This window comes from Panthera leo, chromosome A3 (genome assembly GCF_018350215.1).
Source record: "Panthera leo isolate Ple1 chromosome A3, P.leo_Ple1_pat1.1, whole genome shotgun sequence".
NCBI classification, from domain to species: domain Eukaryota; kingdom Metazoa; phylum Chordata; class Mammalia; order Carnivora; family Felidae; genus Panthera; species Panthera leo.
The window spans coordinates 26,558,137-26,575,610 of record NC_056681.1 but is presented as its reverse complement, the minus strand read 5'-3'; the positions used below and the strand labels follow the sequence as shown (position 1 = coordinate 26,575,610).

The 17,474-nt window shown below is 50.9% G+C and overlaps 1 protein-coding gene across 3 annotated transcripts in view; it reads left to right on the top strand.

Annotated features, from left to right (window-relative positions):
• Window positions 1-17,033, top strand: part of TM9SF4 (transmembrane 9 superfamily member 4) — a 53,502-nt gene extending 36,469 nt beyond the window's left edge. For 2 of the 3 annotated variants that reach the window (XM_042931293.1, XM_042931294.1), the window contains exons 9-19: window positions 385-455; window positions 2,994-3,126; window positions 4,182-4,263; window positions 4,359-4,434; window positions 7,360-7,443; window positions 8,989-9,164; window positions 9,679-9,742; window positions 11,035-11,154; window positions 12,005-12,094; window positions 14,772-14,899; window positions 15,070-17,033. In XM_042931293.1, the coding sequence (XP_042787227.1) occupies window positions 385-455; window positions 2,994-3,126; window positions 4,182-4,263; window positions 4,359-4,434; window positions 7,360-7,443; window positions 8,989-9,164; window positions 9,679-9,742; window positions 11,035-11,154; window positions 12,005-12,094; window positions 14,772-14,899; window positions 15,070-15,208 (1,163 nt within the window). In that variant the 3' untranslated portion in view covers window positions 15,209-17,033. The remainder of the gene's footprint in view (window positions 1-384; window positions 456-2,993; window positions 3,127-4,181; window positions 4,264-4,358; window positions 4,435-7,359; window positions 7,444-8,988; window positions 9,165-9,678; window positions 9,743-11,034; window positions 11,155-12,004; window positions 12,095-14,771; window positions 14,900-15,069) is intronic. The other variant, XM_042931295.1, reaches the window with a different exon arrangement.
• The last annotated feature ends 441 nt before the right edge of the window (window positions 17,034-17,474 follow it).

The following is a 17,474-nucleotide window of genomic DNA, read 5'->3' as shown; positions in this document are numbered from 1 at the left end:
GGCAAGCAGGGCAGAGTAAGAGGTGAGTCTGGGAGGAAGTGAGGCTACAGAAGTCAGTAAGACCAAGCCACAGAGCAGCTGGGTGCTGTTCTCCCTGGAATAAAAAGCACTGTGCTAAAAAAAAAAAAACAAAACACTGTGCTTTGGCTGCCCACACCTGTCCCCTGCCCTCTTTTCTGCCCCTACCAGGGGAGCGATCCTCCCTGTGCCCTTGTCTGGATAGCTGGGGTAGAGCTCTGCTCAGGAGAGGCAGCTGCATAGCCAGTTCCCACTGGAGGAAGTTCCCAGCCATCACTCAGCAAAACACCAAGCCTAGGAGGGCATGCAGCCCAGGAGACCGTATTGGCAGTACTCAAAACTCTTCTCCCCACCCGTTTGTTTCAGGCATCCTGAGCATGATCATCATTCGGACCCTCCGGAAGGACATCGCCAACTATAACAAGGAGGATGACATTGTACGAGGTCTTGGCTGGGGAGGGATGGACTTGGAGAGGGAGGGCAGACTAGCAGTAGGGCTCTGGGCCTATCAGACTGTGTGTGTGTGTGTGTGTGTGTGTGTGTGTGTGTGTGTGTGTGTGTGTGTGTGTCTTGGCTGGGGAGGGATGGACTTGGAGAGGGAGGGCAGACTAGCAGTAGGGCTCTGGGCCTATCAGACTCTGTGTGTGTGTGTGTGTGTGTGTGTGTGTGTGTGTGTGTGTGTCTGAGATAGAGTAGTTTCAAAGGGAAAATAAATGTTTAATCCCAAAATGATGGGGATAGGCTTTCTGATTTCCAAGCACAAAAGGATTGGGAGAAATCACAGAAAGAAAACTTAATGGATATGACATTAAAAATCTAAAAACTGGGGGCACCTGCCTGGCTCAGTTGGTAGAGCATGCAACTCTTAATCTCAGGGCCGTGAATTCAAGCCTCGCATTTGCTGTGGAGCCTACTTAAAACAAAAAATCTAAAAACTGTTCTGCATGTCAGAATACATACACACACAAAACAGAAAAGTGGGAGACAGTATTTGCAACAAACTTGAAAAAAGATGATACAGTTAAAATAATTAAAAAGCCCCAGAATTTCTAATGTGAGAAGGAACAAAAAATGTATAGACTATACATGGCTAGCAAACTTGCGAATACCCATTTTTACCTCAGGGATAACTGCCCTCCCCCACCCCCAAACACAGAGTCCAACAATAATGAGAAGACAGTGGGACACTTGGGTGGCTCAGGTGGTTAAGCATCCAACTTCGGCTTGGGTCATTATCTCACAGTTTGTGAGTTTAAGCCTCTCATCGGGCTCTGTGCTGACAGCTCAGAGCCTAGAGTCTGTTTCAAATTCTTTGTCTCCCTGTCTCTGTCTTCCCCTCCCCCTACTTGTGCTCGCTTGCTCTCTTTAAAGAATAAATAAACATTAAAAAAAAAAAGTTTGGACCTTCAAATCAGCTCAAGTGTTTTTTAGTATAATACTTACCATTGGCATGGTTGACCTGAGCTAAACACCTTTGCACACCACCCAAGCAAGTATAAATTGGTAGTTTTCTGAAAAGTAACTAATCAGTCTATATACCATGAGCTATAAAATGATTTGCTTGCTTTGACCCAGTAATTCTTCTAGAATTTTCCTAAGGAAAACAAAAACACAAAGGCTTGGGCTAGAAATATTTATTATAGCTATATTTATAACTTGAATAAACTGGATGTAGCCTGATATTCCATAATAATGGATTGGTTATGTTATGGTACAATTATACAATGAAAAATTGTGCAGACATTAAAATAGTAATGCACGGAACATTTATTGGAAATGGTGAAATGCTCATGATCAAACATCAACTGAAAATAACAAAGTACGCAGTAAATACAGTATGATTCCAATTCCATTGTTTAAAAATTATATATACATATGCACATATACATATATAAAGGGCTAAAGGAAATGTATCAAAACAATGGCATTGTTTTATGTCTTTCTGGGTTTTTAAAAACTTTTGACTGTTTACTTATGAGTTTTATATCTTTTGTGTAGTCTTTCTGGATTTTTAAAAAATTTTCTACTTTCTGTCCATTTGAATATCATGCCATATGCCAAAAAAATATTTTTTCACTTTTTTATTACACAAGAACACATAATTTTTTTAAGTGTATTTTGTGAGTGAGAGACAGCATGCTCATATGCAAGCTGAGGAGGGAGGGAGGGAGAGAGGGAGAGAGAGAGAGAGAGAGAGAGAGAGAAAGAATGAGAGAGAGAAAGAGAGAGAGAATGAGAATCCCAAGCAGGCTCTCTACATTATTAGCGCAGAGCCCGATGTGGGGCTCAACTCAATGAACTGTGAGATCATGACCTGAGCCGAAATCAAGAGTTGAATACTTAACCAACTGAGCCATTCAGGTGCCCCACACATACTACTTTTATAATCAGGTAAAAAAAGCTGGCGGTGGGGGGGTGGGGCACCTGGGTGTCTCAGTCGGTTAAGCATCCGACTTCGGCTCCAGTTATGATCTCACGGTTCATGGGTTCAAGCCCCGCATCAGGCTCTGTGTTGACAGCTCGGAGCCTAAAGCCTGCTTCGGATTCTGTGTCTCCCTCTCTCTCCCTGAAACCCCCACCCCCCGCTCACACTCTCTCTCTCTCAAAAATAAACATTAAAAAAAAGCTAAAAAAAAAATTGCTTCTAAATCTCACAACCCAAAACCGCTCAGAGTTAACATTTCATTGTGTTGATGTTTAAATTATTTTTTCATGCCCCAGGCATGTGGAATTTGGAGAGGAGTTTTGCCTTTTATGTAGCTGTCAGCCTCATATTTGTGCCCTCCTTTTCCATGTGACAGTTCTCTGGGAAGCGCTATTTCATTTGCTTACACCCCTGTCAGAGTGGAAGCTGGTTGATACCTGAGGGACCCTCAGCCCTAGTCAGGTGGCATGGGTCCTTGGGGATGGTCCCTGCAGGAGCTGCCTCCTCTGAAGCCCAGGAAGCAGCCTCATTCTCTTACCCTTTCCTGCAGGAAGACACCATGGAAGAGTCTGGGTGGAAGCTGGTTCATGGTGATGTCTTCAGGCCCCCCCAGTACCCCATGATCCTCAGCTCCCTCCTGGGCTCAGGCATTCAGCTCTTCTGTATGATCCTCATAGTCATCTGTGAGTGGGCCTGGTGGGGCTGGGTGTGGGGTCCTGTCACCAGAGGAGCACAGGCCTGAGTCTGAGAGAGGAGTGGCTTCCCTCCTGGAGAAGGGGGGCATGTCGGCAACACAGGGCCAGACAGAGTCAGCCATCCCAGAGGGAAGGCTGGGTCCTCTCAGCACCAGGCTCTGGTGGTTTGATGCCCCTCAGAGTTTTCCAGCACTATTGATAGCCTACCACGCCCACTCCATCAGTGAAGCCGCACATTAGTGCTGTGACATTGGCCTGTCTCTACAGTCAGGCCTTAGTGACTAACACAAGTCAGCAATGGCATTGGGAACGAAATCAGGTCTTTTCTCAGAGAACAGCCCAAAAAACCCTAACATATGGTAATTATAGACGGTTCTTAAGTCAGTCTGCCTAAATTTTTTTTTTCCATTTTAACTATTTTTTGACATATGACACTGTGTAAGTTTAAGGTAGACAACACAACAACTTGATATGTGTATAGATTGTGAAATGATCACAACAGTACATTTTGTTAACGTTCATCACCCCACGTAGGTACATAATTTTTTTTCTTTGATGAGAACTTTTAAGATCTAATCTCTCAGCAACTGATCTGCCTAAATTTGTATCTCAGCCTCATGCCTTTGAGCTTTGTAACTTTGGATAAGTCACTTAACCTCTGCGAACGTGTTTTCTCATTTGAGAAATGGATAACCAGCCTCTACCTTGGAGGGCTGATAGGGCAGATTCAGTGAGCTGGCGTTCATAATGCTGTCTGTCAGCTCAGTGCCTGGCTGGTTGCAAGTGCTCTGTGGGCTGGAAGCCACAGTTAAGATGTGTCCAGCCAAGGCCCAGTGCCACTGTGCCCCTCTGCATCGCAGCTGAGACCGGTCTTCCCCTGCAGAGAGGAAGGGAGTATGCTGTCAGGAAGGCCAAAGGAGAAGGGAGCCTCATTTAGCCTCATCTGCCCTGGGCCCTGTGTGCTATCCTGGGATGGGGGCTGGGGCCTGGGACCATGGCCATCAGCCACCCTGACTCTCTCTCTTCCCCCACTCCCTCCACAGTCGTGGCCATGCTCGGGATGCTGTCGCCCTCCAGCCGGGGAGCTCTCATGACCACGGCCTGCTTCCTCTTCATGTTCATGGGGTAGGTGTGTCTGAGCAGGCTCTGGGGCTGGCATAGGCTGCCTGCCCTTCAGCCAGCAAATCCCATTGGTGTGGATCCCTCCCATTTCCCTGCAGGGTGTTTGGTGGATTTTCTGCTGGCCGTCTGTACCGCACTCTAAAAGGCCATCGGTGGAAGAAAGGAGCCTTCTGTGTAAGTGTCCTAACCTCCTGCCAGTGTTGGTGTGGAGCCAAGAAGCTTCCTAGGCTCCTCAGCAGTGTAGGCAGTCTGTGGTGGGGGTTAGGACCAGAGGCAGAGCAGCTGAGTGATAGAGTTGGGGCGGGGGGGGGGGGGGGTACTCACCTGAGGGTCAGGAACACTGGGCTGTTGCCACAGGCACCTTGAGACCTCCAAGGGCCTTTTGCTGCATCTGTAAGAAGAGAGGATTGAATTGAGGTGATTTTTAGCTTACACTGTCTGATGGCTCAAACAAGAGAAGAAATAGAAAATTCAGAATAACAGAATTTGGGCACCAAGCCTAGGTGTTAAAGTTTAAGGCCAGAAACTGACCACCAGGGCTGCTGAGAGAACATCCTGTGCCATGGAGCAAAGACAAGTACCCGCCAGGGGTAAAAGAGGCCTGGCCATGGTGCTTCCAGCCTATCTTCTGGACTTTGTTGTCTCCATTTCCTCTTCGGGGAGAACAGGTCCTGCCCTTCTCTGTCCTCCTGGTGGTGAGGACAGTTCTTGGCAACAGAAAAGACCATAGAAACCCAGGAGGATGCCTGGGACTTGACCCTACCTCTCAGGGAGCCCTAAGCCCCCTCTCCCAGACAAGTGAGGCCCTCCAGGACCCAGGAACCCCCTGGTGCCAAACTCAGAGAAGCTTGTGGTCCCAGCTTTCTGAAACCCTTCCCTGCCTCCCTCCCTCTCTCTCTCTCTCTCTCTCTCTCTCTCTCTCTCTCTCTCTTTCTCTCTCTCTTTCTCTCTCTCTTTCTCTCTCTCTCTCTCTCTCTCTCTCTCTCTTTCTCTCTCTCTCTCTCTCTCTCTCTCTCTCTCGAAAGCCCCAGGGGAGCTCTAGCTGCGACACCCCTGGCACAAATTAAGCCCTCCTTGTAGAAGAGCTGTGAAGGGGACTGTTCTAGAAGGATCAAAGAAAGGTCCTAAATTCTTGATGCATTGAGTATTTTTCTCAGGCCACGGTGTGCCAAGAACTGAGGACCTATGGAGGCATGGAACCCAGCCCCACCTCCCCTGGTGCGGCTCTTCCTCCCACAGCACCCCCAGGACCTCCCTCAGCCAGCCCCACACCAAACCCAGCCTCTCTGCTCCGCACCTGGGCCTTGCGTCTGAAGGCACCATCATTCACCTGGACCCCCAGGCCAGACTGTTGCGTTGCTTCCCAGCCTCCTGCTCCCTCCTGCCCACCTCCTCTCGGGCAACAAGTGTTGAGAGTTTTCCTGCCAGACAGTCTGTGAATTCCCTCCCAGCTCCAGCTCTGGCTCTAGAACTCTTGCCCAGGTTTAGGATATCTTTGCCTCTCGCCCGGACCCTTGACTATCTTAGGCGCCCCTGGTGTCCCTGCAAGAGATGACCCTTCCCTGGGGCTCTGCCTCTGCCCACAGGTGAGCATGTGCTACGGCCCACAGCGGTACAGATACTCATCTGCCCTTCTCCAGCCTGTCTTCCCCTGTGCCCGGCCACACCACCCCACCCCCTCTCTCCTCCCACCTCATCCATAAGGTCTAGCTCCAGTGTCACCCTCTAGAAGCCTCCTCCTCCATTCTGACCTGTGTCCTCCTTGACACCCCAGAGGAACCTGGGCAGAGCCTCATGCCTACAAATAGTGCCATGGAGCTAGTTCTCCATTTACGGGTCTGTCTGCCTCGCTGGAACCTTCCTGTTCTCACCCCTGGTACCTAGCACAGTGCCCATTCTGTAAATTTCGTCCAGGAGGGCAGATGAATGCCCTACTGCACAGTGGTATGAAGCAGGAACACGCAACAAGGGAGGAAATGGCATTTGAAGTGGGCCTTGAGGAAGGTTTCAGGTGGGCGGAAGCAGCCAGCAGGGTGGTCTGGGGTTCTGGAATCTCCTAGTTCCCAGTCCTGGCTCTGTCCTTTCTCTTTCCCCATCTCCAGTGGGGGATGGTTGCACCTACCCCTCAGAGTTGTTGTGTGGATAGAGAAACTGCATGGAAGGCCCTTGGTACAGCATTAGCACTCAGGAGGCAGATACCCTGAGATAACTCTGCTTGCATAACAGCACAAGGGCAGTGACCTGTTGTGGAGGGCGGGGAAGTGGGGCTATGGGCCTAAGATGAAATTAGCATTGGAGGTTGAGTGCCGGATTGCAGGGGCCCTCAGGCAATGTGGTCAGTGGCCCTCCTGGGTGCTTGGGCGGCCACAGCAGTAAAGAAGGCTCCTGTAGGCCCAGGGCTTTGGTTCCCTTTGCCTGGGCCCCAGTCCAAGAGATCTGAATGGATGGTCTACAATGCAGTGGGTCAGGAGCTGGGACTCAGGTTACACTGCTTGTGTTTGAGCCTCTGATCCACCCTTAGCTGTGTGGAGTCAGGGTGTGTATTTAACATTGCTGGGCGTCAGTGCCCTCTTCTTTAAAAAGGGTAATGCTAATTATCCATCGAGGCAGGCATGTAGTGAGGAGTAGATGAGAGGATGTGTTGTGAGGCCAGCACCCACTGCCCCTAAGATTCAAAGCTTATCCACCACTCTAGGCTGTTTGGGTGAGGCCCAGACATAGGTGTTTTATAAAAGTTTTATTCATTAATTCCTAGGGAGTTGCATTCATTGCAACTAGGGAGCTGCCATTCCTGTTCAGCAAATGTGTATTGAGCAGCTACTGTGTTCTAAGGATTGGGAGCAGCTCAGTGGGCAGGGGGAGCTCCTGAGGAGCTTCCAGTCTCGGGGATAGGCAGACATTGACCAGGTAACAATACATATTCACAGACTGGGATGAGGGCAGGGGAAGGGCAGTTGAGGGAATGTTTTCTGGAAGGAATGGTCCTTGAGCTGAGTCCTGAGGGACAAGGAGGGTTGAGGGCCTCTAGTCTGGGGACCCCACTGGAACGGGTGGCAGCTCCCTAGTTGCAACCCCCAACTTGGTCTCCCTTGCTTCCAGACGGCAACGCTGTACCCTGGTGTGGTTTTTGGCATCTGCTTCGTTTTGAATTGCTTCATCTGGGGAAAGCACTCATCAGGAGCAGTAAGTAAGGGAGGGCCGGCTATGCTCGGTCCCACTCCCACAGGTCACTTCCTGCTGTTCCCTTCCCTTTTCTGAGTCCCCAGCATTCTGTTCCCAGTCTCAGGGGCTGTGGACGAGCTGGGGTTTCCCCAGCCCTGCCCGTCCGGCTGCCCATACTCCAGCCCTGGCCTTCCTGTGGGCTCTTGCAGACAGCTGGCCAGAGCTCACTTCTCTAAAGGGAGATTTCCACAGTCCAGGGGCCAGCTGGGGAATCTCCCGTTGCCTCGGCCAAGGGAACGTTGCCTGCTGTGGGTTTATTAGGTCAGTATCCCAAACAAGGCTCTCCGCCTGTCCCTGTCCCGCAACACCAGCTCCCGCGGGTTGTCCTGCCCTCAGAGCGGGGACCCTGCCAGCCCCGGCCATTGGTAGTAACTTGTGCGGGACTCATGGAGTAGGATTGCAGACTCAGCTGGGGGTGGGTTTTGATCCTGTGGCAGGATTGCAGTGGAGGGGGAGGGCAGGCATTTGCCATCCTGGCCTCAGTGGCGAGAGCCGCCTCCCCTCCACCTGCAGGTGCCCATTGATCAGAGGTCCTTGGGTGAGGCTGGGAGTCCGGGGTGCCGGTGGACTGGCTTCTCTGCAGCGGTTGGGGAAGCCGCCCTCAGGAAAGACAGAGTCATGTTCATCCTCTCACTTCCTCTTTTATACCTGTGTTCCTTCTCTCTTTCAACATTTTCCTCCCAGTTAGTTACCAACTGCTCATTATAAATACTCATTGTAGAAATTTTGGAAAGTACAGAGAAGTTGTAGTATATTTTTGCAGTCTTTTCAGCTATATTTAAAATAGAATGATATAACTTTAAAATTGCAATGTAACAGCAGGCATTTATATTGTGCTTACATTGGAATAAGTACTGTTCTCAACACTTTGTATATATTAATTCACTTCTTCCAGTTTGCATGACTCTTGTAACAACATAATACTGTGTAGAACAGGATAAAGAAAAAAATGAAAAATAACTTATAATCCCTACATCCCATCTGAGGAAGTACTGTCAACTTTTCAGCATAGGCCTCTGTAGGCACATATACATATAAATACTGGGATGTTTCTATTAAAATGGAGTCCTATACATACAGTTTTATAACCTGCTTTTTTGGCTTCATAGTGTATTATGGTGTTTCATTTTAACAAAATTGGGAACACACAATTTGTGCACTTTTGTTTTTTCCCTTTCGTCTTCGGTTAACATACCATGTAATTCTTCATCCTGGCCTCTTCACCACCCCATTATGTTCTTGCTTCCTGCCTCCTCCCTGGATGACAAGCCCCTCTGGGATGCCGGGGCTCCTTCTTTAAGGTCCTCAAGCTGCCCTCCATGTTTCCTCAGGGCTGGATCAGCCCCAGGAGGTTCTGGCCAGGAGCCTTGTGGGGGATGTGTCTGCAGGATCTTCTCGGTCGTAGTGGCCTTCCTTCCGTGGGACCCATTAGGTCCCCCTCCTCCCTGCATAGCCCCTGGCCTGAGCTTCAGGGCCTTGTGGGGCCTCACGGTGCTGTGCCCGCAGGTACCCTTCCCCACCATGGTGGCCCTGCTGTGCATGTGGTTCGGGATCTCCCTGCCCCTTGTCTACCTGGGCTACTACTTCGGCTTCCGCAAGCAGCCATATGACAACCCTGTGCGCACCAACCAGATTCCCCGGCAGATCCCCGAACAGCGGTGGTACATGAACCGATTTGTTGGGTGAGTCTCTGGCAGGGGTGAGCCCAGGGAATTCTAGAGTGGGCAAGGCGGACACTGCCCTGAGCCATTTCCTTAGAACATGGAACAGGGTTCCCTCCCCTGGGATGTTGTGCCTGGTATTTTGCAGCTCCAACAGGCTCTCGTAGACTTCGTGAAAGCTTAACTCGATGCCACATTAAGGAGACCAAGTTGTAACCAGACTTGGTGTTGGCCTAAGAACCCCCAGGATAGGGAAGGGAGGGATGGAAAAGTGCAGATGAGACAGGGGAAGACCATCACTTAGATCTAGGCAAGTTATGCCACCTCTCTGTACCTCACTTTCCCCATCTATAAAATGAGGAGATTGATGCCCAGCTTGCCTCTCTCTCAGGAGGCTGTCATGGTCCAAAAAGTATGCCAGAGAATTAGAACCACCACACCTGTGTGAGCACCATCCCTCATGCTACCTGGGAGGAGCCTGGATGCCCAGTGGCCCGGCTCTCCTAGCGGTGTTAACCCTCCCCTTCTACCGTAGCATTCTCATGGCTGGGATCCTGCCCTTCGGCGCCATGTTCATCGAGCTCTTCTTCATTTTCAGTGTGAGTACTGCTTCTCCCCGGGGCTAGGTCAGCCCCAAGAGGTTGGTAGGGTGCTCCCCCGCCCCTCCACACACAACCTTCACCCCTACTAGCCTCGTCCCTGTCCCTCCACTTATGTGCTCTGCCTCTTACCACCTGAGAGATTTCAGACAGGCCCATTTATGCTCTCAGGGTGTCCACTCCTGCCCCTCAGATGGCTTGGAAGGATAAATGAGATAGGCCATTGTATATGGGGTCTGGTGTGTGGGAAGTGCTCAGTAAATAGAAGCTGTGTCAGTAATATGGCAGCCAGTCTCCACCATGACTAACATCATGGCATCTGATTTGATTTCCAGGTCCCTATACATCTTTTTACCTGTTATACTCTGAACTCTCAGGAAAGCGGGGGGAGTGATTCCTAATTCTCAGGATTGTTGTGAGGCTAGAATGTGACAATGTCTATAAAAGGCACAGGGCTTGGCACTCAAGCAGAGCTTGTTAAGTAGTAGCTGTTGGAATGATGTGACTCCTGCCCAGGCTTGCCAAGATGGAAGTTGGCAGAAGGGCTCTTTAGAGCCATCTGCACCTGGCTGAGCCAGCTCGGCACTCTGCACCTAGAGTGCCTTGCACCAAATCTATACTGGGCCAGCATCCGCTGCCCTGGAGTGGTCCAGCCCCTCCCTGCTGATATACTGGCCCAGCATCTGCTGCTCTGGAATGGTCCAGCCCCTCCCTGCTGAGACCCCCTTGCCCACCTAGCCCTGCCTAGGAAAAGGGTCAGAGGATGGGTTGGCTGCCCCCCAGAGGGGGTACCTTACTCTTTTTGTGTGACCCTGGGCCAATTGCCAGCCTCTCTGAGCCTTGGCTTCCTCATCCATGAATGGCCACACTTTCATAGGCTTATATCTGGAGATGCACATAAAGCATGTAGCACCTTGTCTGGCACACAGTAGGCTGCCCGTAAGTGGTGGTGGCTGCTGTGTAATTTTGATTTGGGTGGGATTCATTATTTTCCACAAGTTGTCAAGTTCAGGCTGGGGCCCACCCATTGCAGGATCAGCCATGCCGCAGCTCCTCCCTGAGAACAGCCTGGCTCCCCCTGTGCTCCAGAGAGGAAGGGCCAGTCAGACCCCACATGCGAGGCCTACAGGCCCCAATGGTATCATGATGGTGTCTCCATTCCTGTCCTGATGGCAGGTGGTGTGCCGGTTGGAACTGAGGGGTGGCTTTTCGAGAACAGGCAGCATGTGCCAAGGGAAGGGGTCGCTGGGTGGAGGCAGGCTAGCTGAAGGCCAGCTGTGATGTGTCCACAGGCAATCTGGGAGAATCAGTTCTATTACCTTTTTGGCTTCCTGTTCCTTGTCTTCATCATCCTGGTGGTGTCGTGTTCACAAATCAGCATCGTCATGGTGTACTTCCAGCTCTGTGCAGAGGTGAGGGGAATGGGGCCAAGAGTTGGGGGTGAGGAAAGCTGGGTCTGGACTGGATGGGTCATGAAGCTGTCTGGGTTTCCCATGTGGGCCCCCCTCCTCTGGCTATGAGGTCTTAGGCAAGTACATCACTTCACTTAGCTGAACCCCCATTTATTCAGCTGTAGACTGGATTTAAGAATCCCTACCTCACAGCATAGTCACATGGAGTAGTTACTGCGACTTGCAGAAGGACACTTAGATTTGTCAGTACAGAGTCCACTCCAGTAGTGGTTTCTCCAGTAGCTGAGGCAGATGGGACGACCTTCCCTCCCTCTGCAGACTAGCTCTTGGTGGAGCCCCTTGGGAAGGGCTCTGGGACGAACAGCCTGAGCTGAATTCCTGGCTCCTGCATTAGAAGCCCTGGTTGGACAGTTGGTTAACCTCTCTGTGTCTTCTGTTCCTCATCATGTGACAGGATAGCAAGAGGGCCTGACTCAGCTACTACAAGGAGTAGATGAGCTGATTCATGTATAACACTTAGAATGGTGTCTGGCCTGCAGCGAGCATTTGCTCAAGAAATGTTAGTTGTTGTTACTACTGCTCTTTTGCTGTGGTCCTTGTTGATTTTTTTTTTTTTTAATTGAGGTATCACGTATGCAGAATAAAGTTCACCAATTTTAGTCTACAGTTCAGTGAATTTTTAGAAATGCATATGGTTGTGTAACCATGATCACAGTCAAGACAGAAAACATTCCCATGACCCCAAATATCACTGTTCTTATCTAGGGTCTTTAGCCCCTCAGGCAACCATGAAACTTGGGGAAGAGAGATTGTGCCTAGAGACAATAACTCTGCTCTGTTTCCTCCTCAGGATTACCGCTGGTGGTGGAGGAATTTCCTAGTCTCCGGGGGATCTGCGTTCTACGTCCTTGTCTATGCCATCTTTTATTTTGTTAACAAGGTACTGCCCTGTGTGAGGGAGCCCCCAGCCCTTTCAGGGCAGGTTGGTGGAGACGAGGGTGCTGGGGGAACACCCAAGTGTCTGAGTCTTTCCCACCAACAGTGGGAAGAACCAAAGTCATTGTGTTCTAGAACATGCTGCCTTTTAGGACAGAGAGAATCTGTGTTCTGTGTGTTTGGGAGACAAAAGCCTTCAGGATAAGTGGCACAATATTGCATGCGAAACCTGTGAGATACAGCCAAAGCAGAACTTAAAGGAAATCTCTCACCTTACAGCACTGTTCACAGGAAATTGGAGACACTGGTAATGAGGTACTCAGCTCAAACTAAGAAAGAAATAGCAAGAACATGAAAGAACAAAGAAGGTAGATGAGAAGAGTTAATGAGGATAAAAGCAGAAAATTCCGAAATAGGCTTTGGCGCCCAAATTTAGGAACTCGGGTTCACCCAGTAGTGGCATGGAAGGACACAAGCAGATCCCCACTTGCCACAGTGGTTTTGGTAGGTCTGTGCATGACACATGAGCCAGATGGATGGGCCACTTGAAAGGAGTTTGGGCTCACTGTGGTGGACCCCTCCCTTCCAAGGCTACCACCGAAGACAGTCTCACCCGCTGTGCCTCTCAGGTCTCCAAAATCCAAAAACAGGCAGAGTCCTCTCTGCTTGCAACCAGGGTGTCCTCCCAAACCAGAGTCACAGGTCAGTTGGTGGAGGCTTAGAACACCCTTTGGCCAAATCGTCAGGTTGGAAAGAACTGTGTGGATCTTCCTATGATACTCCACCCCCGCTTCCGGTTTGCCGACTGTGCCCCTCTTTTCCAGAGATCCCAGCAAGTAACCATGTAGTTCAGGGGTCAGCAAACTAGTGCGTGTGCCAGTGAACCTGTTTCTGTAAATAAAGTTTTATTGGAACACAGCCATGCTCGTTCACTTACGTATTGTCTATGGCTGCTTTCACACTATAGTGGCAGTGTTGAGTAGTTGTGACAGAGGCCACATGGCCTGCGAAACCTAAACTATGTATTATCTGGCTTTTGAAGAAAAAGCTTGCTGACCCCTGCTCTAGCACCTCCAGTGACAGAAGACATTCCCTCCTGGCATTCTCAGTCTCTTTGGTTAGCACCTCCTGTCATTATCAAAGTCTTCCTTGATTCACACTGGAATCCATCACCCTGTAACTTCCATCTTCAGGCCATCCTCTTATTCCTGGAATCATCCAGAAGAAATCTAATTTCCCTCCTCTATAGCCCGTATTCATCAGAACTTTTGAGCGGAAAGTGACCAAAACTCATTTCCAACTGGCTTAAGCAAAAAGAGAATGTATTGACTGGTATAACTTGGGAAGTTCGAGAAGCTGGAGTTCTAGCTTCAGGCATGGTTAGATCCAGCATTTCAAATGGTGCTCCACATCCATTCCTCAGCTCTGTGTGTATTCTTGGCTTTAATCTGCATGCAGGATCTTGCCTCAAAGTGGAAAGATGCCAGTGGCAGCCCTAGAGCTAAAAGAACATCTTTCCTCTACCGTCAAGTTACCAGTCCCAGGGAAGATGCTCATTGGCCTGGGTTACATGCCATCCCTCACTGCTCCTCAGGTCCCATGGGATGGCGTCCTCTGATCGACCTGCTTAGGTTCTGTGTTAAAACTGACAGCCCCAGCAGGGCCACAGAGTAAAGGAGTGGGTACCCCAAAACACTGGGAAGATGGAAGATGGGAGACAGTGTTGGGCAAATGAAACCTAGCTACAGGGCCTCCTAAACTGCCCCGGGATCATATCATGATCTCCTTGTCTTCTTCCCTGTGCCCCAGTCTTTCTTCTCTGCTCTAAAAACCTCCACCCCAGCCCCAGATCCTGTCTGTAAAATGACAGCCTTGGCCGGCCTGAATTCTAGGGGCCTTTCCAGCTTTGCCTATTTGCCTTGTACCTTTCCTGGTTTTGCCACTGGGTTTACCTACCACTGTCCTGTCCCCTACCTCCCTCACCCCATCTCCAGACACGAGAAAGTAGGAACCTGGGGAGGGTTAAGCCTGAAAACATGGCCTTCACCCCCCAGTTAGAGGATATACTGATTTCTTCCGAGCTCCTGGCATTTTGTGACCATGTGTCTGCCCATGAGCCCCAGCACAGGCCCCACTCAGGCCCTGGTGTGCCGAGTAGGTCTTGATACCAAGGTTCCAGATTAGCTCTGCCCACCCCAGCAAACACCACCACAAACAGGTCTCTGGCATCCCTGCCGGGCCCCTAAACTCTGCAGGAGAGTCCAGCATGCTCCAAGATGAATTCCCTGTGAGATGTTAACAAAAGTGACAGAAGCATTCTTAGGAGGAGAGGATTGTAGGCTGGCTTATGGTGGCTCCCCGCTCTTTAATCCTGTCTCCCACCACCTCCCGGCTGCTGCTCCAGCCATCCAGGATTGTTGCCATGCTGTTCTGGGGACTGTGGAGGGTGAAGAAGTGACACAGCTGTGGCCATTCCTAAGGCATGCTGGCCCTGGCTCCTCTCTCTCTCCTAATGAGCTCTCAGGCCCTTCTCCAGGAAGATTCCTACCCCTACCCGCCCGCCCCACCCCCCCACCCCCCGACCCCCCGCACAAGAAATGGCCTAGGATAGTGGAATTGGGCCTTGGACACCCCCAGCCCTCCAGCCCAAGGCTTACATTCTGCCTCCTTCTGCTTCCTAGCTGTGGAACCATGGGTGCTGTTGGACCCCTCTGTCCCCCATCTGTGGCTGGTTAAAAACCTGCCATGGTGGTCATGAGCACTCAAGGCGGTACCCGGGCCCTGCTGCCGATGAAGGCTCGCCATGGCTGTGAGCTCCGCCTGCCCCTCCCTGCCGACTCGGAGCAAGCCCCTTCCCCTACCAGGCTTCCGCTTCACCACAAGATCAGTGAGAAGGTCGGGTGGGGGGCGGTGTCCAGGTTGGCCATGGCAGGCTGACACTAAGTGTCCACCCCTCTCTTCTCTCTCCACTCGCCCCAGCTGGACATCGTCGAGTTCATCCCCTCTCTCCTGTACTTTGGCTACACGGCCCTCATGGTCCTGTCCTTCTGGCTTCTCACGGGCACCATTGGCTTCTATGCAGCCTACATGTTTGTCCGCAAGATCTACGCTGCTGTGAAGATAGACTGATGGGGGTGGACCATGGCCAGGCCCACTCTGTCCACGGACAGGAAGCCACTCTGCGTGGGGAACTGCAGGCACGCAAATAAAATAACTCCTGCTCGTTTGGAATGTAACTCCTGGCACAGTGTTCCTGGATCCCGGGGCTGCGTGGGGGGCGGGAGGGCCTGTAGATAAATCTTGGACTTTTCTTCATCAATTTATTCCAGTTCTGTGGGGGATGAGGTTTTTGTGGGTTGTTTTTTCTTCAGTGCTACGAAAGTTCCCTCCAGCAGGAACTCTCAGACCTGTTTATTCAGGTTTATTTTTGGTTGGGGGTTTTTTCCTTAGTTTTTTTAACGTAAGGATCCAGGATGGATAAATCACCAAGACACTGGGTTTGGTCACTGTCTCCACCTCAGTTCCTCAGGCTGTTGGCCACCCCACAACTAACTGGAAGAGGAAACGCCTGGCCTTCTGGGGCTTCGGTGAGGTTTCCGAGCCTCTCACGGCCCATCCTCACCTCTGATGCCGCGACAAAGCCCAGCTCTAGCCCGGACGTGCATCCTCAGTGCCGACCAGCCTCTACCAGCCCTCTCCCTCACTCTTCTCTCCCCCCAACCTCCTCCCAGGGCTGCCCAAAGCAGGGCTTCCAGCCAGGCCTCCAGGGTGACCAAGTCTTATTGCTACAAGAAAAACCCCGGGAAGTACTTGGGGCCAAGTGCCCCAGGACAGCAGGACTCACCCCTGCTCGGAGCAGCGGGAGTTTGCTGGACCAGAGAAGAGACTTGCAGTGAACTGTGTGTGCCAAGAAACCCTGGATCCAGGGCCAAGTATTTACAGAGTCAAGCCAAGCATCCACGTGTCTGTCTGGGACAAGGGTCCTCACCCCTCAGGATTGCTCCCCAGTTCTTTCCCCGGGGGGTTGCTGCTCTTTGCGAAGTGTGCTGGTGGCGGGCCCTCTCCACTCCCCCTACCAGCACAGAATAAGGCCGGGAGACCTCAGATGCCCTCCTTTAGGTGGCTGGGGAGAGAGGCGTTCTATCCCTGACATCCCCCAGCCTCAGTGCTCATGCTCAGCTCTTTCAGCCAGACCCATCCCCTCCGCCTCCACCTCCATCTCCTGTCTGTCTGATTCTTGCCTCCTTGGGTGACACCTGCTTGTGGGAAGGAAGACGGAAGGTCAGTTCTGTCAGTCTTTCCCCGATTCCCAGGAATAGGCAAAGAGCCAAGTTAGAAAGAGGGAGCTAGCTTTGCAAGCCTGGCTCCTCTGTCAGCACCCAACCCCCTGTGCACCCTGTGCATGTCCCAAACCAAACATTTGTTCTTAAGTTGCAAGAGGCCAAACCCACCCTGGGGTTAGTGTTTAAGTAACAGCCGCTCACCCTTGCATCAGCCCCTTTGGGACTCCCACCACAAGACAAAGCTCAGGATGCTGGCTAAGCTCGGAACACACCCCACCCCCATGACACCCTGCACCCCGACTCCAGGTTCTCCCAGCAGCCCCTACCAGCTCCACCAGTCAAACCAGTGGACTTCTCAACCTTGCTCACAGTGACTCCGTAGCGCCAAACGGTGTCCACCAAGAATCAGGTTGGAGAAAAGGGAACCCAAGCAGTAGAGAATGATAATGGAGGCTTTTGTTCATTCAAATCTCGGATTTTTTCCCTAAGAGATTCTCTTTTTTGGGGGTGGGGGGAATTAGGAAATGGACTCCTCATAAAAGGTTCAAACATCATCAATTTTTCTGACTTTTTTAATCATCATCATTATTATTTTTAATTAAAAGATGCCTGTATGCCTTTTTTTGGTCCGATTGTAAATAAATATGCCATTGACCTGTTGTCCTGTCTCTTGAATCTCTTCAAGGGGTTAGGAGCCTGAGGTGAGTCATCATCCCTACATGGGTTGAGCTGAGTGGTTTCCCTCAAAGCTCAGTCTCATGTCCGGCTTTCGGGAGCTCAGGCCCCTGTTGTTCCCCTGTGTGGTACAAGCCCATAGCGTTTCCCATTGGCTCCGTCCCTCCATCCTGAATCGCAGGCATCTGCCCTGGTCCCACAGGTAGGAAGTGGCAATCAAGTTTGAGCTTGGGTAGCAGTGAGACCTGGTTTTGGATTCCCAGCTCCAATATTTTACTGCCAACTCACTTCACCTCTCTGTCCTCTAAGACTCCTTCAAGTAGAAACATAGGTCAAACTGTCTTATGTCCCAAGGGGAATTGACTGGTTCGTAAGTCATCAAGGAAAGGAAAGGTTCGGCTTCAGGTATGGATAGATCCAGGGGTT